Source organism: Vespula pensylvanica, chromosome 4 (genome assembly GCF_014466175.1).
Source record: "Vespula pensylvanica isolate Volc-1 chromosome 4, ASM1446617v1, whole genome shotgun sequence".
NCBI classification, from domain to species: domain Eukaryota; kingdom Metazoa; phylum Arthropoda; class Insecta; order Hymenoptera; family Vespidae; genus Vespula; species Vespula pensylvanica.
The window spans coordinates 512,407-535,321 of NC_057688.1; the positions used below are offsets into that span (position 1 = coordinate 512,407).

A 22,915-nucleotide genomic window follows, 5' to 3' on the forward strand; every position below is an offset into this window, starting at 1 on the left:
CTCGGTAACGCGTATAATCTATGTTGAAATTTATTTCAGAGACCGCCTTACACGACGTTCACCCTATCACGGTGAACGTTTTCTTTACGTCTCTCACGGACGCGTCCTCGTTTTCTTTTTTTTCTTTTTTTTTTTTTTATTTTTATTTTTCCTCCATCTTTTATTGCTTCAATCATTTTACATCTCATCATTTCTTCTCCGTCGAAACGATCAAATCAGTTTCGAATAATACTACGCTTTTATAGATTACATTTTTTTTTCTTCCTTGTTCCTCCCTCATTTTCTCTTCCTCTCTCTCTCTCTTTCTCTTTCTCTCTGTAATATTCATTTCTGGAAGGCTCAATTGAAAGCAACTCGTTCGAACGTGTAGCTTCTCTTAATTTCGTGACGTTCGTATCAAGTTACACGACCTTATCGATATCTCTTTCTCTCTCTCTCTTTCTCTTTTACTCTGTCTCGCTGTCTCTTTCTCTCTCTCTCTTTTTTCTTTCGCGGAAACGAGAAATAATCGAACAGAATGGTCCATTGTGTAATAGCAGTAACGATTCAGCGCCGCATGGAATTCCAAGAAAAGAGCAGAGAGAAAGAGAGAAAGAGAGAGAGAGAGAGAGAGAGAGAGAGAGAGAGAGACGAGTAATACGAAAGGTCTGGAAATTCTGTCAGCGGTGAGATACCAAATACGAATTCATTCTTACATGTGTATTATGTATATTCGAGATCGTGACCGGGTTCTTTCTCTCTTTCTTTCTCTTTCTTTCTTCGGTAAGAGTCACTCGGTATTGTAAATAACTATACACGACGCATAAGTATGTACCACGTTACCGAACTTACTCGAGCGTCTTATGGGTTTTGACGAGTCGCAGAGTAGGCGAATACGCTTGAGAGCCGCTATCTTTTGTCGTTAAATTCGATAACGAATAATGCACCGCTGAATATGCTGGAAATAATTCGACGATTTAATATATCACGTACCTATGTACATATGCATGTATACATATATATGATGTATATATATACATATATATGTATGTATGTATGTATGTATGCATGTATATGTTATGTATATGTATATGTATGTACTTGTATACATTGTTGAGAAATTTTTATCGTAGGAGTTAGAGAAAAAGAGAGAGAGAAAGAGAGAGAGAGAGAGAGAGAGAGAGAGATCCTGTGGTCTAAGTCATTCTCTCGTTACGCCATATCGTAGTCGGTTTCATCAAAGTCGAAGAAAAATGATGGTTTCTTTTACTTTCCACGCGGTATGTCCTTGTATCTCCAGTCATAAATCCTCACGGTCGATAATATCGACTATACTTAGCGAGAAACTTCGCGATAGGTGAACCAAGTTAATAAGGCTATGAAAAATATTAAATGATCTTCGAGCAGACTATAAATCTTTTCTTTTTTCTTCTCTCTCTCTCTCTCTCTCTCTCTCTCTCTCTCTCTCTTTCTCTCTTCCTCTTTTATTTTATTTTTAATTAAATTGAAATTGAAATTATTGCGATATATAATATTATTAAATATAGACATTTCTTTTTCTTTTTTATTAATTATAATAATTATTATATATATATACATATATATATAAAATAAAAATGGAGGAAAATAAATTATATATACCTATATGATACAATATTTTGTGAAATTTAATATCATTATTTACAATACCTTATAATATTATATAATACCTATATAATATAATATATTAATTAAATTTGAATTTTAATGATCTTAAACAAACTTAAAAATTATTAAAATTCAAATTAAAAAGAAAAGTCCAAAGAGAAAGATAGAGAGAGAGAGAGAGAGAGAGAGAGAGAGAGAGAGAGAGAGAGAGAGAATTTGAATACATAAATTCTCCATATAAATTTATCACTTTCCCATCGGTAGAAAAAGACACAGAGACAGAAAGAGAAAGAAAGAAACAGAAAGAAAGAAAAAGACAGAGATAGGAAACAAAATACGAAGCACGTGCCTCGTTCGTTTCTACGTGTTACATTATGCGATATATTAATTTCGTTTAAATGTACGTGCATCCGCCCACGTGGCTCGAAATTACGCGTGTCCCCCCTCTCCCATTTTGTTCCACCCCCTCTGTCCCCTCTTCCTACCCCTTTAAAGCAAGGCAGCCACAGTTTAACCCATAGTTAAATCATCCTCGACCGAGTGGTATATCGTGCATGGTATATCAGTTCTTCTCTCGTTGGTGTTACTAAATTGCCGCAGGACCCTCGACTCAGAACATCGAAATCACGAGGGCGGATTACTAGGGACTTAACACGCCAGAAGGGACGCTCGACACGAGGGGAGGATTACCCGCGAAATCTTTCTTGACGTTTTCCTCGCACCCTCTTTGAACCCCCTCCCCATCTTTCTTTCCCCTCTTTGTACGTTCTTTCGACCGTACGTCCTCTAAATCTCAGTAGGATACGTATAAATATTACCTGCGATTAGCTTGACTTCTCTTTTAACCCTATCCTATTTAAATACATTCACGTGTATATATAGGTAAATACATATATATATATATATATATGTATTGTGTGTATGTATATAGTGTGATGGATAGATAGATCGATAGATATAGATGTATTAATACGTTCTGAAATTTTTTCTTTCTTTCTTTTTTTTTATTTATTATTATTATTATTATTATTATTATTATTATTATTATTATTATTTTCTTTTTATAACAAATTTCGTTACTTTTCGTGATACTCGTAAGTAGCATAACGTTTTGGCATAACGTTTCATTTTTCTTTTCTTTTTTTCTCTTTTTTGTAAATTGTAAAAAGTTAGTGTTTATTTTTTTATAAATTTGCTTTTATTTCTCTTATCTTCAGGTTGTATGAGCATTCTTTTCTTTCTCGCAATTGCGCGATGTTTGGAGATCGTAATAAAATTTGTATATTTTTTTCTTTTTTTCTTTTTTCATCTTAAATATTTCTTAATTTTAATTTTGTATAAGGTTTCTTTCATTGCTTCTATGATAATTGATTGGTATAACGCTTTGAAATTTTTCCTTCGTTTTAAATGTACATACATTTAAATATTTTATTTATACAATTTTTAATTTTCTAACAAACTTCCTTTCATTGCTTATATTATTTATATAGTTAAATCGATAAAAAAATCGCAAAGAAAACTGTAAATAAACCCGAAACCATTAATAATTGTTTCGAGTGGATATAAAAGCTGTGAATTTAATCGGATAAATTTCCTAGCATATATCGTATTTACAAAAAATAAAAATCAAAATCAAATGTATCAGAATGTATGTATCAAAATGTATTTATCGTTTTCTACGTCCCCCGAGGGGATGTATGCTTTCGATACGTGTCCTTTTGATAAATGATTCATCGATAAAATACGTAGGTATATCGTGTGAACACGTACACTAGAGAAAAAAAGAAATAAATAAAAAAAATAAAAAGAAAAACTTTGATCCAGGGGTGATCAATTGGACCGAAACAAATAAGGGTATCGTCGATACGAAATATCGACAGATATCGTGAAATAAAATAGGAAACGAATGAGTAAATATTTGTGTGACCTTTTAAATACGCGTGAACGCTCGATTGGTAGTTATTGTCTTTTGAAAATGAAGCAGCGAGTTCGACTAATCTATATGTATATTATTCGAAACATTTTGCTTGCGAATTTATCCACCCGAACGTTTCGAATTGTTTTTATGTATAATCAAACAAATTGTTGCTTCTCTTAATGAATTTATTTAGCGAATAATATAACATTTACATTTATATACATATACATGTATTATATAATAAATTTACAAACATACACACAGATACATAATGGTGCATCCCCGTTCATAGATATCGTAAACAAATATCTCGAAATTGCTTGAATTTCCAAGAAAATTTATTAAGAAAAATTTGCACAGCTTTGAGTCATCTTCGAAATACTTGTAAACATTTATTTATTTATTTGTTTATTTATTCATTCATTTATTTATTTTTTTGATTACTCGTGATCTTTTCGATGGTTATAGAGATCAGTATAATTCTTTTAAATGGATACTTATAATTTTCTTGTTTTTTTTTTTTTTTTTTGCAAATTCATATAGCGGTGATACATAGTAAAAAAATTGTCACTATCCATCGTTAAAATGTATCGTATATATTTATATTTATATATATATATATATATATATATCTAATATATAATTTGAAATATTTCTGTCAGGACCGAATTAAGATTTAGAAAGTTTCAAAAAAGGAACGACCTTCCGACGTTTATTAACCACTTCACGCTTGATTTTTCAAAATTATCGCTATGGTGTTCAAGGCACGCGTGTCACCACCATCGACCCTTCTTTCTTTATCTCTTTTTTCTTTCTTTCTTTCTTTCTTTTTTTATCCTCGCACACGTGCATAAACTTTTGTATAACTTACCCTCGACACCATCGAAAAGTATAAAGGTCTTAATGCAAAACTCTGCAATACTGATCGATGAGGTTCGATAAAGATTAGCTACGGTATCGACGACCATATGGCAATGTGTCAGGATCACGTTAGACGAGTATTAACGAAAGCTTATATCCTCCAGCTAAGAAACATTATCTCTTCTCCTGTCCTACGTGTTTACGTGACTGAAAGATTCGTGAGAAAATTTTAAATAGTAGTCTGAATTAAAAATAATCTACCTTCTTCGAATTTATAATATGCACGTGTATATTGAGTATTGAACGAGTATATTTGAAAAATGCCCAATGGATGAACGAAATCTACGTATATATATATATATATATATATATATATATATATATATATATATATAAAACGTGTGTAGCACGTAGGTATTATCGTTCAGAAAACGTCGAACGCATTCTAAAGTAGCACTCTCCCTATAATCTGCCTTTCAAATGGGGGAACAGCGAGCGCGTGATTTTATTTCAAGATATCGGATATATTCCGATTGAGAATTGAAATCAAATACGAGTACCTAAATAAGTAGGTAATATTCTGCTTCGTGGCCGTGTTAACTCGTCGACGAAAAAAAAAAAAAAAATAGTAACATTTCAAGTTAATTTAGTCGTTATGTATCCTTTCGAGTCCTCCTTTAACTTAAGCGTAATTTATAATCCAAGAGAGACGCACGAAGATTTAACTTAAGTTAAATTGCATACGTTTATGTTTTGCATACTTAAATATCTATATATTTGCTTTCGATTTAATCGTGCGTGTTCGTCGTATTGCGAACGAACGATATTGCACTTTGAAGAAGGAGAAAGAATAAAATAACAAAATAAGAAAGAAAATTTTTCAAAGTATTGACCTTTCCCGTTCGACGTTAACATTTAAATACGATGCTTGAAGAAAGGGGGTGAAAGGGAATGGGGAAGATGGGGGAATATAAAGAGGACGTTTTACAGACGTGGAAAGCTTTGCATAGGGTCCTGTATATATATCTATGTATATATACGTGCGTGAAAAAAAGAGAGGGAGAAAGAGAGAGAGAGAGAGAGAGAGAGAGAGAGAGAGAGAGAGAAACGGTAAAGCTAATCGTCTTGGCGGCCGTCGAAGGTTCGATCTTATCCGAAGAGAAGCATGTACGGTGACGCGAGCACGTGACATACGCTCGAAAAGACGAGGAATGCGTCTTTCCTCTCGCCAATGCTCCAGACACGTCCACTTCCAGATAGAAAGGAAGACGGTGGATAGAAAGAGAAAGAGAAAGAGTATGATCGTGCAATAAAAAGAGAAGAAAGAAGGAACAGAGGGAGAGAGAGAGAGAGAGAGAGAGAGAGAGAGAGAGAGAGAGAGAGGTCAAAGATGCAGATGCAATAAGAGAGAAAGAGAAAGAGGGTGGGTGTAGGCAAGCTGGCTCTTCTGGACAGGAAACGAGCAATTAAGTGGCCGTGGCAACGTTATCTCGTAAGAAGAAAGAGAGAAAGAGAAAGAGAGACTGTAAACTCGTCCACGAATCGGCAGAAAGAAAGAGAAAGAGAATGAGAGAGAAAAGAGTGCAAGTACGAGAGAGAGAGAAAGATAGAGAGATCTCTCTTAGAACGATCCCGATCGGAATGTGCATGGCGCGAATGGATATCTCTTGAAAAGCCCTGTATGTTTCTACGTATGTAGATATGTATGTTCGTATGTATTATATATATATACGTACGTACGTTCATACGTAAGTAAACACGTACGTATGTAAGGCTACGTATGTAACATCGTCCTCCGCTCGAGAGAGCGCAATAAACTCGATGATTTAGTCCCGGCGGGCGGTTTTCTTGCGTGTGGGAGAAATTTGGTGAGAGCTCGTGTGACGTTTCTCAAACGTCTTGGAATTTAGAAACGTCTAATTCGCTATTATTCTACGTTATATATATATATATATATATATATGTTTTTTCCTCTTTCTTTTCCTTTTTTTCTTTCTCCTCGCTACGGTTTCTAGATGCACTATATTTAATGGAAAAAAAAAAAAAAAAAAAAAAAAAAAGGAAGGAAGGGAGAGTAAAGTAAGAAAGTAACGTAGATAAACGTAAATTATTTTTATTTTTAAATAAATAGAATAGAAATAAGAATTCTTCTTGATAAGATCTAATCTATTCACGAGAATAAAAGAATCTGATTAGGCAGACGCCGTCGTCTATGAAGTTGTAATCGCGATCGAAAGATTACTATCGCGTTAAAGAATTTGTGCGACCTACCGTTGCTCTATTATATATATATATATATACACATATACATATGTATATCTGTAAACCTCTCACATAATGCCGACCTAAGTCGACACACGTATCGATTTACGAACCTCTTTGGACCTCTTTCGAAATCCGATTGACCTTTCGAATCCTTTCATACTATTGTGATATAAAAAAAGAAAAGAAAAGAAAAGAAAAGAAAAATAAAATAAAATCGAAATCGTGTAGTTGGATACAACGAGAGAAAACGTCATGTCCATTCTAATTCGCTACTGTAAAGCCAGATTGCGCTAACAATTTAAGTGGTCGCTCAAGTATTTAAGTGGTACTAACAATAAAAGTCGGACATGTTGAAAGGTCGTCGTATTCGTGGACTCGGAACCTGGCTTGCTATATTTTCCAGTTTATTTTATTTTATCTTGTTTTTTTTTTTTCTCTAAAAGAAACATTCACGAAGAACGGCGATGAACGACGATAAGAATTAATATAATAGAAGAAAAAAAAAAAAGAGAGAGAGAGAGAAAATAGAAAGGAAAGAAAAAATGATCTATGGAAAATGTTCAATGGTACGTGGAAATCATTATTTAGAGATTCGACGGACCAATTAAATTCTCGACGTCGATGTTCGGTGAACGAATTAACGTGCGTAAAACGGCCCCAATTATCTCCATTAATCCAGGGGTTTGAACGCGTCGGCAATTCGATTTACTCGTGCTCGTTTCTGATCACATGACCCGTAATTGCTGAATTTCACGAAATCCCGATGGACCAAATGGGGTACATCGTATCTGCAAGTAAGACGATGAAAAGACGGGATTTTGCGTTTAGATTGAACGATCATATGAAAAACAGAGAGAGAAAGAGAGAGAAATATAAAAGAAATATATATATATATGTATGTATGTATGTATGTGTGTACATATATAGATATACCTATATGTTAGGCATCGTAGACTCGCTTTATTAAATCAATCCGATTATGCTTGGCCCGGAGAGTCAATGTTTGTACCAAACAGACGTTATCGAGCACGTAATCTTTCTGAATGGAGTCGTACGCCGTAACCGCAATTCCGTCGCACGCGGAATCGCGATAATAATGGGACGGAGGACCGCGTGCACGAGCCCTATCCCCTGTCATTACGCTCCACAATACGTGCTTTTCGATCATATAGAAATGACGAGTGAGAGAAAGAGAGAAAAAGAGGGAGAGAGAGAGAGAGAGAGAGAGAGAGAGAGAGAGAGAGAGAGAGAAAGAGAGAATGCGGGACAGTGGGCACTTTGTGACTCACGCTTATTCGCCCCTCGAAGAGTAGAGTAAGAGAGAAAGAAAAAGAGAGAGAGAAAGAGAGAGAGGGATGCAACCCCCGCGGAGAGAGTCTACCTACCCCTCAGTACTACGAGTAGCTATCTCTCTGCATTTTCCTTTCTATTATATTATATATATGTAGGTATATGCATTTTGTGTATGTACTTTTTTTTATCTCATTTAAAGAGACTGAGAGAGAGAGAGAGAGAGAGAGAGAGAGAGAAAGAGAGAGAGAGTGTACCTTTGCTCAGGGCTCGTCAGACGAGAATAAACGATCCTTTTATTACCTTTTTTTTTTTCTTTTCTTCTCTCTTTTCTTTTTTTCCTTCTCTTCCCTTCTATTTCTTTTTTCTTTTCCCTTTTTAATTTCGCGAAGCGGTTTCAACTAGCCCGATTCATCGAATATTAAAATAATCATTCTTATCTTTGTCATCTTGTACAAGTAACGTTTCTCACATTTTTCTGTTAAAGAAAAGAAAAGAGAAATGATTGAATAAATGTCACCATCCTTCCTTCCCTTCTCCTCCTCCTCCTCTTCCTCCTCCTTCTTCTTCTTCTTCGGTTTAAACGATCCTGTGGGTGTGTTGGGACAGAGATTCACGATCGTCTTTCTATCTCGTTAACGTCGAAACGAAGAAGGAAAAAAGGGTGTGCAATAGCTGTGAACACTTTGTGAGTCACGCGTACTCCTTCTCCTTTTACTGTAACGAGAAAAGAGATAGATAGATGGATAGAGAAAGAGAAAGAGATAAAGATAGAGAGAAAGAGAACAGAGAGAGAGAGAGAGAGAGAGAGAGAGAGAGAGAGAGAGAGAAGAAGAAGAAGGGAGGAAGGGAGACAAAGATCCACTCCACGATTTTAAATTATTCACGGTGTACGAGCAACGTTTTGTCAAAATCGCACCTCTTTTCGTATCTCGGTTTTTCATCATTTTCATCCATCTCCTCGGTTGTTATCTTGTTTTTTTTTTTTCTTTTTCGTTTTTATTCTTCTTTTTATTCTTCTTTCTTCTTTTCGTCACTTTTTCTCTTTCGAGTTAAAACGAGAGAGCATAATTGGATTCATTAAAAAAAATGTTTCGTGTACGTTTTCAAGGGACAAATTTTTTTAGAAAGACTTATCCAAACATCAGGAAGGGTAAGTTTGTTCTTCTAATTTGACGTATCCTTCTCGTCGAAATTTATTCGAAAAATTTTGCTGTGAAAGAAAAAGGAATAAAAAGAAAGTAATAAAAATAAAAATGAAGTAAGAAAGAGTGTGGAAATAAAATTAAAAAAAAAAATAATAATAATAATAATAATAATAATAATAATAAAAAGGGGTTCCTCTTAACGGAAACATATGCGAGATAATAGATGCTCCATGTGTCTGTTAATATGTGCGTCTTTCTGATACGTGTATATGGAGATCGGTCAAAGCACGCATAGAAAATGAAATTAGCATGAGAAATTAGCATATCTAACTGTTTCTAAGCACTGGTACGCGATATAGATGACACTTTCTTTAACGTTGCGTTGAATCATTTGCTCGACATATGGACGTGCCGTTAAAACGTGTTTATCGTTTGTAAAAAAACGATAAAAATGTTGTTGCTCGAGATGCTCTGTCGTCGCGTGCTCGATGTACACACACATATGTACATATAGATACGCACTAACGATATGTATAAGCACACATACACGCACTATTCTTTTCGTTCTCGATATATCGTGTATGTTACATGCGTATCTCTTATCGAAATCATAGATTGTACACGCGTGCGATTTCATACTCGTGCTCACACGCGTTTGTCAGCTTTAGTATCTTCAGAGTCATCTGGTTTCCTTAAATTCCTTTGCGTAATATGATTTTTCTTTTTTTTTTTTTTTTTTTTTCTTTTTAACAGACGAGAATTAACAGAATTTAATTTTTCTTTTTTCTTTTTCTTTCTTTCTTTTTTTTTAATTAACAACGAATTTCAAGTTTCATGATTGAAATTACAAACATTGTAAGTATTATTTTATTTCTTTTTTTTTTTTTTTTGTTTTGACTAATTTATATAATATTGTTAGTAATTTATAATGATTATATATTTATTAATTTATACTGTGTTAACACGCGTAATAGACAATTATATACCAATATAATTAATTGTATATATATATATATAAATTTATATCACTGTTTTATAATAACAATGTTATATAACAGATGATAATATGTAATATGAAATTGAATCTATCATAAATTATTATTAAAAATTGTAAGAAAATTATATACTCCCAATATAATTAATATTTAAATTTGAATGAATTAATATTATTAAAAGGAAAAAAGGAAAGAAAAAAAAAAAGGAGGCCACATTTTAATTTACCTGTCAATAAAACAAGTTTCAATAAAAATGGATACACGACGAATGTACGCGTATATCTGTCTGTATAAATCTAATATTAATTTATCATTCGTTAGATTTATTTAAAAACTAATATAGACGTATCTGCATACATACATACACACACACACATACATACGTCCATACATAAATAAATACATATATAGATCGATCGAGTTTTGAAACGATCCTTAAAGAGAATACTATAGTTGGCAAAAAGCTTGGGTAGTCTAACATAGGGTTAAAAATGTCGATCACGAATGGTCAAAAGAGAAGGGTGCCAACGTTAATCTCGTATCTCAGTCACGATCGTTTCAACCCTCCCACATTTTTCCAGATACTCGGGTACAATGAGGAACCCCGTTTGAAACGAACAAACAATGGATAAATCGACTGTACCGCACGATAAAATTCTACGTGGAAGAGGAATAAGGGGATGAGGAGGGTTGAAGAAATGACGATGGACAGGATGTTAGCTAGAATAGAGTACTCGAAACGGTTGTACAATTTAGGAGAGAGAGAAAGAAAAATATAGGCGTGAATGCTCTCTTTGTAAAGATGCAAATGTCAACGCACCAGCATGTAGCCCTTCGTTATGACCGATGCACAATGCCAAAATGCGCATAATCATGTTAATGAGCTAAGAAATATGGCCTCGTTTTTTTTTTTTCTTTTTTAAATTCGTTTATGTATCTGTCTGTATCTGTCTGTCTATATCTATTCTATTCGTTGCTATGTCTCAGGGAAGGGTAGGGAGGGATAGTGAATGTCTTTCGAGTGGTCGAGGGTATGTCAAAGGTTATTTCGAGAGGATCTTCGAAGTGAAGAGAATGTTCGGTGGTTGACTTCACACAGGGGAAAGTCAATTATGAAGACTTTATGATACGATTAGAGCCGATAATTTGGATCATACAACGCACGTAGACACACGGATATACAATCGATTAGTTATCGTGTTATCGTATATAAAGATCTTTCGACTTTCTTTGTATATTGTTTATTATTCGTTAAATTAAATCAATTTTAAACTTCGTTTAATATTCTTTATTATATAATAAATTTTATATATATATATATATATATATATATATATAAATTCGCTTGATATTATTTTATATTCGTTTCCGACATATTAAATCAAGTTTAATAGCAAACAATTTCGAGAGATTGCGTTAGCTTTTACAACTGAAAAGAAAAATCAAAAAAAAAAAAAAAAAAAGAAAAGAAAAGAAAAATGAGAGAATATTTCAAAAAATGAAATTCTTCGACAGATCGTAATAGTAAAAAGAGATGATATCCGCAAGACTCGCTCTTATACAATGTGTCACATATTGATATGGGTACATACATTTGTTTGCTTACTATACGTACGTACGTATGTATGTATGTATGTATATATGTATGTATGTATGTATGTATGTATGTATGTATGTATGTATGTATGTATGTATGTATGTATGTATGTATGTATGTACATGCATAACGCGCAACACATAACGAAAAAGAGTGAAAGATACGAAGCGACATATGCTACATGCTGGAGTTGCGCATATATCACGTCGTTGTCAACCCCTCGAGCAAAAGGTCGAACCCACGAAATTACGAGGGCCTCTGTTTATTATTTTTCTCTCTCTCCCTCCAGCTTCTCCTCTGGCTCTTTCTCTTTCCACGTTAGAGGGGTACACCCTCTGTCCAAACATACGGTATCGTATGAACGAAAGAAGGAAAGAGATAGAAAGATAGAGAGAGAGAGAGAGAGAGAGAGAGAGAGAGAGAGAGAGAGAGAAGGGAGAGGAAGAGTCACGAGGAACTAGTGTATCCAGTCCGATTACTACAGGCACCCACCGCCATTAATTCCCATTCGATTGCTTTCTTTTGCGGTCTTCTTCGTAAACAGAGTCGTCGTCGTCGTTGTCCTCGTGTCGTCCTACGAACGACAAGATTTCTCTCTCTCTCTCTCTCTCTCTCTCTCTCTCTCTCTCTCTCTCTCTTTCTGTCTGTCTGTTTGCCTGTCTGTCTGTCTCTATCTCTTTTTCTTTCTATCTTATTTTCTTTAGGGGCTGATTTAATCATGTTACTCTTGCCTGAGGAAAGTGCGAATTCAGTAAGAACATTTATGTAGGTATTTATTTTATTTGATCATTGATATATATATATAATATATATATATATAAGAAAAAAAAGAAAGAAAAAAATTGCGAATAACTTGAAATTTATATTAATTTATTGATCAGGTTTCGTTAAAATTTATATTTAAAATATTATCTTTTTTAGAATATTTTTAATCTCAGACTTTTATATATATATATATATTCAATTATATTTTCGCTAGAATCCCCTTATTGTTAGTAGGTCCTCGAGGTCACGTGGGTGTCGCTAGTACGGTACATTGCACAATAATCGTTTCAATAGAGATCTTTCGATAGAGACACGTGCTCGGGAATCGCCACTCTAAATGCAGAGAAGCATTAATATATCGGGAACATTTGCTATTCATAAATCAGAATTGCTCCTGCCTGTCTCGTCGGTATTGATGTATCGAACCATACACACATACACGCAGAGATACGCACACGCACACGCACAGACATTGCATCCCTTGTGTCAATATATTAATGGTGTAATATCAATTGAAAAAAAAAAAAAAAAAGAAAGAAAGAAAGAAAAAGAAATTGATAAATGATAAAATTTCGTCACGACACGAACTTATTTACGAAATAATCTTTCGTTAATGCATCGACGAACTACGACAATTTCTTGATTTCAATCGATCAATGATTTCGTCAATTACGATCGATCATCATCATCATCATCATCATCATCTTTCTTCCTTTCTTTTTTCTTTTCTATTAAATTCTAAGTCACGATAGATAATTGGATAGTGATTTTGGATCTATAAATCAATGGGAATAATGAGATAAAAGAAAGGAGCTCGTAGGAGGACGTATCGGCAAATCATTTCTCTTTACAATAGTACTCGACGGATTTCGAAATCATTAAACGAATCGAGAAAATAACGGTCCACCGAGCCGCATGGATCATATCCTCTGGATGTTTACCTCGAGGATATCAAAGGACGGTCACGCTCGATGAAGCACGGAATAATCGGAGAGATAGAGAAAGAGAAAGAGAGTGAGAGAGATAGAGAGATACAGAGAGAGAGAGAGAGAGAGAGAGAGAGAGAGAGAGAGAGAGAGAGAGAGAGAAAGAAAGAGTCGACAAGCACAAGTAGCAGCAGCAGCAGCAACGACGGCAGCAGACAGCAGCAGGAGCCAGGAGCAGGAGCAAGAGTGCTCGAAGTATCGAAATATCCTTTGGAAAGCAATTCCTCGATGGACGGACGCATTATTAATTCGATATCGATTACGAAGAACCGCCTTGCACAGTGGAATAATAAAGCCATCATGACTTTGGAATGGAAAACATTTATCATCGAACGCGAGCGAAGAAGCCACGTATTACTCGAGCATTTCATCTTGTACGATCGAAGGATCCATCCATCGATCGATCGATCGATCGATCGAGGAGAGAGAGAGAGAGAGAGAGATCAAGAAGATCGATATCAGGATCGAGATATCGAGATCGAGTTAAAGGGCGGAGTTTTGTAGTATTATAGTAGCGGGACTTAGTAAGGGATCCTTTGAGTTTCAAATGAAATTGGTGGGGGTAAAAGGGAGAAAGTAGGGGAGGCTAAAATGAATGCAAATAAAAAAGAAAAAAAGAAAGAAGAAAAATGTCAACTCGACGACGATCAATCATCGGTATAGGTGCCAAAGCATTAGAACGCGTCGACTCCAAAACGTATTAACATATTCATGCGTGACATTGCGAGGACGCGTATTCTCTCTCTTTCTTTCTTTCTCTCTCTCTCTCTCTCTCTCTCTCTCTCGATCTCTCTCTATCTATCTATTTATCTATCTATCTTTCTCCATTCATCTATTTTGTTTCTTTCTTTTGCCATTCTGGACGCATCTGTCCATTGAATATTTTTTCTCTCACGTGCCATCATCAACGCGAGAAAAAGGGTGTTCTCATTGATTCGCTGCTAAAAAAAAAAAAAATGTCTGCCTTGATGTAACCCCTTCTTCTACGGTAATCTTCGATTCAATAATTTCTTGATTGAAAACACCAAACCGCAAGTGGATTTTTTCTTTCTTTTTTTTCGATATCTTTTCTTCAATAACGAATGCATAAAAAGAATTGGTAGATAACATTGTTGTTGATACCAATCGTGTTCTAGTTTTCGAATCTGGTTACGTGTTTGGATCGAACGACCGACTGTCGATAAATGGGGAGGTTATATGATAATGAATATGGCGTCAGGAATACTGTGCTTCGTAATATCTTGTTAGCTTTATATCTTGTAATACATTACATATACAGTTAGGTACATATGTATATTTGTAAATCATTTTCATGTTAAAAGAATTTTTCTTAATAATACATAATAGCTAAATGGGGAAAATATGAGGAAAAAAAAAGGGGGGAAAAATCGAAACAAAATGGCGTTAGGGTAAGCGACTATTCGCCATAGCTTTAATTATATAATATGTATATATATATATATATATACATGCACGTCGAGCAGTAATCTTAATCGGTCTTTCGTATAAATTTGAATAGAAATGGCGCATTTTAAGGCGACATGTTCGCTGCCGTTTTCGAGAGCAAATGCTGTGCGATGTCGGCATGAATAAATTCGTCGTGTCGCAGATATGTAACGTCGTCTTCGAATTTCTCTTGACGACGACGACAACGACCGACACATTGGATCGAAGTAAATATGGAAAAGTCTCGATTGAGTTGGTTTCTCGTGTGGTTGAATATTTGAAGATACATACATACATACATACATACACACACACACATACACACACACATATATATGCGTACGTACATTTGTATATGTATATACATATATACGTCTGAGCTTTTATATATATCTATCTATGTACATATATACGGATAAGAACATTTTCGATATCTCCTATGTAATAACTTAGATATCTTTACAACATGTATCTGCGTATTCTTTTCTCTTTTTATTCCTTTTTATTTCTCCTATAAAAAATTATGAGAATAGAAAAAAGTAAAATATACTATATAAAAAAGTAAGATATATACATACATATATATATATATATATATATATATATATATATATATATATATATATAATAAAAGTAAAAGACGTATAAAAATATTTTATACGTGCATATCTTGTTAATTTTGGTTTACTTAACAAGTATATCATTTTAACATATAAAAAAAAGTAGAGAAAAAGAAGAAAAGAAAAAAAGAAGTATAGCCTGATCGAAACTTACATCTTTGAAAGGTCCTTCCGGTATAGGTGAAAGGTCGATGGACAAAAATTGGCTGGCTTGGATACTACTGTTACTTTATCGGAGATACGTTTTATTGGAAAAAAGCCGAAGGACAGAAGGGCGACGTCTGCCAATTTTTCGACTGCTCCCATTATTCGTATCCGGCCGGTTTCGTCGTTCGACCGTTCGCGAACGCTTATTAAATTAATTCGTTTAATTGCCTGCGGCCGCCATTATTTCATGGAACCGAGCTTCCACCCATATGTATCCCATGTGTATGAGAGTTATATTTATGTGTGTGTATCTATGTATATATAACGCATAGAAACTCGATCCTATGGGAACGAAATGTCGTTCATCTTTTCGTCGAAGCAAGCTGTTGAGATATTTCTCTCCTCCTTCAGCTTCCCTTCCCCATATACGTTCTTTCAAACATATTTCTTTCTACACTTTTTTAGAAAACTCGAGATCTCAGTTACAGTTATCTCTCTCTCTCTCTCTCTCTCTCTCTCTCTCTCTCTCTCTCTCTCTCTCTCTCTTTCTCTTTCTCTCTTTCTCTATTTCTTTCTCTATTTTTCGGAAAATGTGTTTCAATCAAAAAAAAAAAAAAAACAAAAAAAAAAGATAAAGAACGAAAGAAACTTCAGTAATGATATACAGAAAGTTTCTCTGGTATAAACAATATTATACGAGAGAAAATAATGACAATGTCTAGTTTAGGAACTTAACTTGTAGAACGTTAACTTTTAATAATTCACTAATGAAACCAACCAATGTCGATCGAATTAATCTATAAAGGAATTCCTTTTGAAAAGTTGTTACGCTTGTCTATTTATATTCACATACATACATACATACATACATACATACATACATACATACATACATACATACATACATACATACATACATACATATACATTTTATATACATATATACATGCATTATATATATATATATGCATATATAAATACATATGTTCAAAAAAAAATCTTAAGCATCGTTGCGAGACGAACTGTTCATTGGTTGACTGATCTCGACAAACGACAGTCGTAAATTTGTTAAGACTCAAATGTATATGTCTATTATACGTGCACGTTTATATATATATATATATATATATATATATATATAAACAAGAAAAGTAGATTGAAAAGAGATAATAATACTGATATTAATCATTAGATATAGTTAGTAACGAATTGAAAATGTCTCATATAATTCATGACTTTTCCTTTTAAGAATTGAAAGTATTATCTTAAGTATCAAAGGTCTCCTTTATATTTCATTCAAAAGAAAATCGTCTGTAGTTTTATTCTTTTGATTTCTCTTATAATATAAATCAACTAATTGCCATTAGACGTGTCGGTGTTCCATAAAGGATTCACAATCGAATAGTATGCGAGATTATCGTTGCAAGTTGGCTATAAGATTGCTATCCATTTGAAAATTAAAGAATTGCTAGATAGATAAAAGAGAAAGGTATATATATATATATATATAAGATCGAATTAAATATATATACTATAAGATATATCAGATCGTTGAACCATGTCAGTTTTTTTTTTTTTTTTCAATCTAATTCTCGAACAAATTATTTGAAAAATTAGATCATATTTGTCTTGGATAATTGAGTTCAACGATATAAGATAATCATTTGAAGATATTATTTTCAGAACAAAAATTGCACTAATTAATTCGCTTTAATCAAACTACTCGTTGCTCGGATCGGACGAAGGATCGTGGAAATAGAATGAGTAACGAAATTACTGTGGGATACTTGGTAAGGGTTCTAGTAAGGATAAAAAGTTGTATGTGTGTATGTGTGTGTGTGGGTATGTAGTTGTGTTAGTACGAAAATGAATGAGTTGTAAATTTATAAAGTAGATCTTGACGATCTTTTATTCGTTAATTTAACAATATAATTACATTGTTACTTTATATGCGTTATATGTCTACGTATTTATTGAATAGACTAGAAACTTTATTTCTGAATAAAAAATCAACATTTTCTTTTTACAGATAAAAATTTCGACATTATTATATTATATTATCTTACTGGAATTTAATGATGAAATTATTAAAAAGAAATACAAATATTATTTATTTCTATACAAAATACGAATATCGATAGGATAATATCTTATCAAACATAAGATACTTATATTTATAAAATTGTCAGCGTAATTACGTTATTATATATTTATTTATTTATATAAAAAAAAAAAAAAAAAAAGAAAAAAAAAAGAAGAACAAAAAGAAGGAGGAAGAAAAGTAGATATTTCGTTGAAATTAAAAAATACGATCCTAATTTATTTTGAAGAGAACTTTGTTGGAATATTTAATAATCTATTTGTATTATTCGTATTTTATTGGATCAATTAGAAGTTGACGAATACGTTTACGATAATTATAAGTATGTTACATAATGTACGTAGAGTTCTCTTATGGTATTCACGAAGAAACGGTATGTGGCTATTATCGACGGATACGAGGACAAATGGCGCTCATGGAAAGATCGCGATCCGTTTTCGATTTGCCATGTTGAGGCAGAGAGACTGGCCGTGGCCAGTCAGTAGTCCCGCTTTCTCGCTTTCTCGTTGAAACGTTTCTTTCGCAATATCGCATACGGTTATTCGATCGTAAGCTTCATTTTCTTCGTCGTTGCTTTTTTCTTCTCCTAACAATTTTCAATTGTTAATATCTCTTATCGAGATAAACATTAAGAACGATAGTAAGAACAAACACGTCGAATGGATCTCATTCGAACGGATTCTATTATTTATCAGAAATAAAGATTTCACTCAAGTACTATCGTTATATGTTTTATATGTTATCTTTATCCAAAAGAAATTTCTATTCGAAAAGTTCGTCGATGATCGATCTTAATTTTCGTTCGATTTTCTTTTGATTTTCGTCCTTCTTTCTTTTTTATTTATTTATTTATTTATTTATTTTTTCTTTTCTTTTCTTTTCTTTCTGTAAAAATTAGCTGCTCGAGATGATAGATATAATCCGATGATAAAAGTAAGAGAAATTTTTATCCGAAAGGTTTCACGATGATCGATCTTAATTTTTGTTCGATTTTCTTTTTATTTTCTTCTTCTTCTTCTTTTTTTTTTCTTTTTGTTTTTTATTTAGTCTTTTTTCTTTTTTTTTTTTTTAAGAATGAGCTGCGCGAGATGATAGATATAATCAATCAAAATATTTTTACTAAATATCGTAACAACGATTACTTTCTATCTCAAATTTATTCGCATAATTGATCGATCTTAATTTTTACCTACAACCCCTTTCTTCTCTTTACTTTTTCTTCCCTCTTTTTTTTTTTTTTTTTTCTTTCTCCTTTAATCCCCACAATTATATCCTTACGAAGAAGAGATAATCGATCTGATCGATCAAAATGTTTTTACTACGTGTCACAGCCGACGATTATTTTCCATCTTAAATTTACTAGTATAGATACACGTTGTATTCTTTTTTTTTTTTTTTCTTCTGATCTTGTGGAAGTGTGTGTAAGACTACTTAAGGAAATAAGGAAAATTACGAATAGGAAAAAGCTTCGGTTATTATCGATGGTGAAGAAGGGTCGATCGAATTACCTCCGAGCTTCCATGTTTCTTCTCTTACATATTACTTTGCTGAGAGAGAAAGAGAGAGAGAGAGAGAGAGGACCAGAGACGGGTTACGAGGGAAGAGTAATTTATTTGCAAAGTTCGATCGAACGACGATGCGATACGATACGATACGATACGATACGATACGATACGATCGATCGATCGTTCGGTGCTCGGCTATAACCGCCCAGCAAAATGAGATGAGTTGCATGATTCGGAGACGTTACAATGTAGCTATTATTTCCTTCTCCTTTTCATACGAGAGAAGAAAAGAGAAGGTGGAGACGAAGAGAAAGAGAGAGAAAGAAAGAAGACATAGGTCATCGTCATAAGTTGAAAAACTCACAGCTGCCGGCAGATGTAACGCGTTTGTTTCAAATTTCTCTCTTTCTTTCTCTCCCTCTCTCTCTCTCTCTCTCTCTCTCTCTCTCTCTCTTTCTTTTTTCTTTCTCTTTTCTTCGTAGGGGATCCTCGAATTAGAAGGCATCATCTTTACCAAGTATTTAACGACTTTTCGAGCTGTTCTCGTTTACATCTGCTATTCTTCTCCCTCTTCCTCTTGCTAATCTCATTCGACACGAGAAACTTTTTTCTTCTTCTTCTTCTTCTTCCTCTTCTTATTTTTCTTGCAATTAGTATCACGTGAGCAATTATTTTAATACATAATGGTTAACCCTTTAAAACCTATCATCCACTTTGTCATAATATTTCTTGATTTCGATCGGAAAATATGTAAATTGAGTGAATTTTATATTCCGAGAGATAGATACTTTATATGGAATATTAAAAAAAAAAAAAAATAATAAGGAGAGAACATTTTGTTTATTGATTGCATAAATCAATTTGAGTTTTTATATTATTCACAGGAGACAGCAGCTCGAACAGTCCGTATATTGCGAGTCCGAATCTCGGAGGAGTGCTGTGGAAGATGAAAGGCAAGACGTCCATGGCACCAATCAGGATAAGATAAAAGTATGTCCGATGTATAGACATTTATTTTATTCTTTTCTTTCTTTTTTCTTTTTTTTTCTTCTTTCTTTCCTTCTCTCTTTTTCCCTCTTTTCAAACGAAATCGTACATTTTTATTCGCAGGGGACAACAACGCAAGATCTCTTCGAATTGTTGGAGAGAGTTCAAAGTTCTCGATTGGACGATCAACGATGCGTATTGCCGCCATATTTCTCTCAGGTAAGAAACCTAACATTATTTCTTTCAAACGAAATTAGGTTAATTCTAGGTATTTAATCTTCTTTTTTTTTTCTTTTATTTTCTTTTTCTTCTACGAAAATTAAGATTATGTATTCTCTTCTACTTCTTCTTTTTTTATTTTTTTTTATTTTTTATTATTTTTTTTTTTTTTTTCTTAAGAGTGAAGGAAGTATTTAATCTTTTTTTCTTTTCTTTTTTTTTTTCTTCTACAAAAATTAGGATTATGTGCTCTCTTCTTCTTCTTCTTCTTCTTCTTCTTCTTTTTTTTTCTTTCGTAAGAGTGAAGGAAATAGAATAAAACGATGATGGCATTTTAACGTAGCATTAAAGAAATTTCCGTAAGGCGATTTAAAAATGACGCGATACCGGTGCCCGTATCGTCAAAAGATACATTTCCCTTTATCTCGTTGATACTTCATTTCTTGCGTTTATCGAAATAAAAAACTTTCGTCGTTTTAACGATATCTTAGTATTTTTCGAACCCTTTTCGGTCCTTACGTCGAATCTCATTCGACGTCATATTTCGAATCGATCGGTATCTGGCTATTCGCAGATTAAGAATTTTACTCGATTATAAAATATTTCATCTTTTTAGAGACTTCAGATTTTTCTATTCTACTATCTGGAAATATCTTCTTCTATTACTTTGCAATAATTATTTATTTATATATACATATATATATATATAACTTTTTTTATTAGGAAAGAAAAGAAACAAAACTAGTTTAATAAAAATGAAGCGTTATTACATGCGTTAAAATTGTATTAAATATTTCGTATTACGAACTTGTATTGAAATATTAATGGAATATTTAAAGTTTAGGGTTAATACAGAAATATGTTATATATAAATATTATTTTTATTATAATATTCATTATAATATAATTTTATATATATATATTTTTTTTTTATTATAAATATTATAGGTATCGTATATAAAGGTGTTTATTTTTAGATATACAAATATATATCTTACAGTATTGGTTAGATATCAAAATATTGGAATAACGTCGAACAACTCGATATTGATTGGTGTTGACTAATTTACAATTAATACGGCACGAAAGTTGGGAACGAAGCTGCGAGAATATTATTCGAAGTGCAAACGTTTAAATCGATTCTTAAGTTCGATCGTTCGTTAATTCGAGTAAAATGAGAAAATACAAAGATGAAAGATTTTACGTTAGAAATCCTTATCGATTCTTTTTGAAAGATATTATTTATGCGAAAAAGAAAGGACATTTAATATATTCAAGAGAGAAAGAAAAACGGAATGATATCTCTATGAAGAATAAAATATCGTTTCGATCATTCAAGATCATAGTAGCTTATGTATATTCCGTTTGAAGATGGAACGATTCTTGGAGAATGGTTTACGAAAGATGGATGATGGAACAAGACAGCTCGTTCCCCATTGCGAGGACAATTTAACGAGAGAGACACGTAAAGGAAGAAAGAAATAAAGAGAAAAAGGATTCATGAACAATCGTTTCGGCACGCGTCGTATAAATCCATAAAGCTGCCAACATGATGTGTCCGAAAAGCGTTTCGGCATTGTCCTTTAGTATCTAAAAGGGGAAAATTATAAGAGTCATTCGCTAAAGAGGGGTAGTTTTTGAATGAAAGAAAGAAATACGCTCGTACTTTGCTATCCACATTTCTGATCTCCCATTCGGTTTTCTTCTTTGTCGAGGACTAATAATAATCGATTAAGCCGCAACGAATGGTTATCCTAGCTCGTATTGGCCCTCTCGAATTTCGAAGCTCGATGAGTCGACAGAAAAGATTATTATGGCTCCCTGACGAGAACAAATCGAGAAGAGTCGACGAGAATGATCTTGTACTACGATCGTATATAAATGATAATAAACCGAACTTACGAACGCGAATACGTTTTTAACGTTTCACATTCGTCGTTCGAGTAAGTTTCACCAATCCGGAGAAAGAGAAGAAGAAAAAGAGAGAGATAGATAGATCAAATCTCTTTGGTTGATCTTGATTAATCGTACAGTTATCTCGATGTGAATGTAAAACGACGGCTGGAGATGAAATAGTATATCGAGCATAACTCCAGTTAGTTCCCTTTTTTATCCGATTAAAAATATCTCTGCATCCTGCATTTCTTATCAACGTTATACATTATCCAAATACGAATCGCCATCATCTGGCAGGCAGATGCGATGCATTCCTCTTATGGGAAAATATTTAGCAGTTGTTCGTGCAAATTTCTTGCGCCGTTCTAATCGTTCATGTGCGTAACATATGCACGTTAGGAATAAAACAATGTTTCATAACGTACGCTCATGATGTGATTGAAATGATATTTCAACGGGTCGAAGTTATGTTAAAATTACATATTATTATACGCGAGAAAGTTAATTTATGATTTGGCTTTCTTCTTATACAACTAATCGTAG

The 22,915-nt window shown here is 33.3% G+C and overlaps 1 protein-coding gene across 5 annotated transcripts in view; it reads left to right on the top strand.

Annotated features, from left to right (window-relative positions):
* Positions 1-22,915, top strand: part of LOC122628851 (rap1 GTPase-activating protein 1-like) — a 119,643-nt gene that overhangs the window by 57,407 nt on the left and 39,321 nt on the right. For all 5 annotated transcript variants that reach the window (XM_043811590.1, XM_043811592.1, XM_043811595.1 and 2 more), the window contains 2 exons: positions 20,155-20,260; positions 20,381-20,476. In XM_043811590.1, the coding sequence (XP_043667525.1) occupies positions 20,155-20,260; positions 20,381-20,476 (202 nt within the window). The remainder of the gene's footprint in view (positions 1-20,154; positions 20,261-20,380; positions 20,477-22,915) is intronic.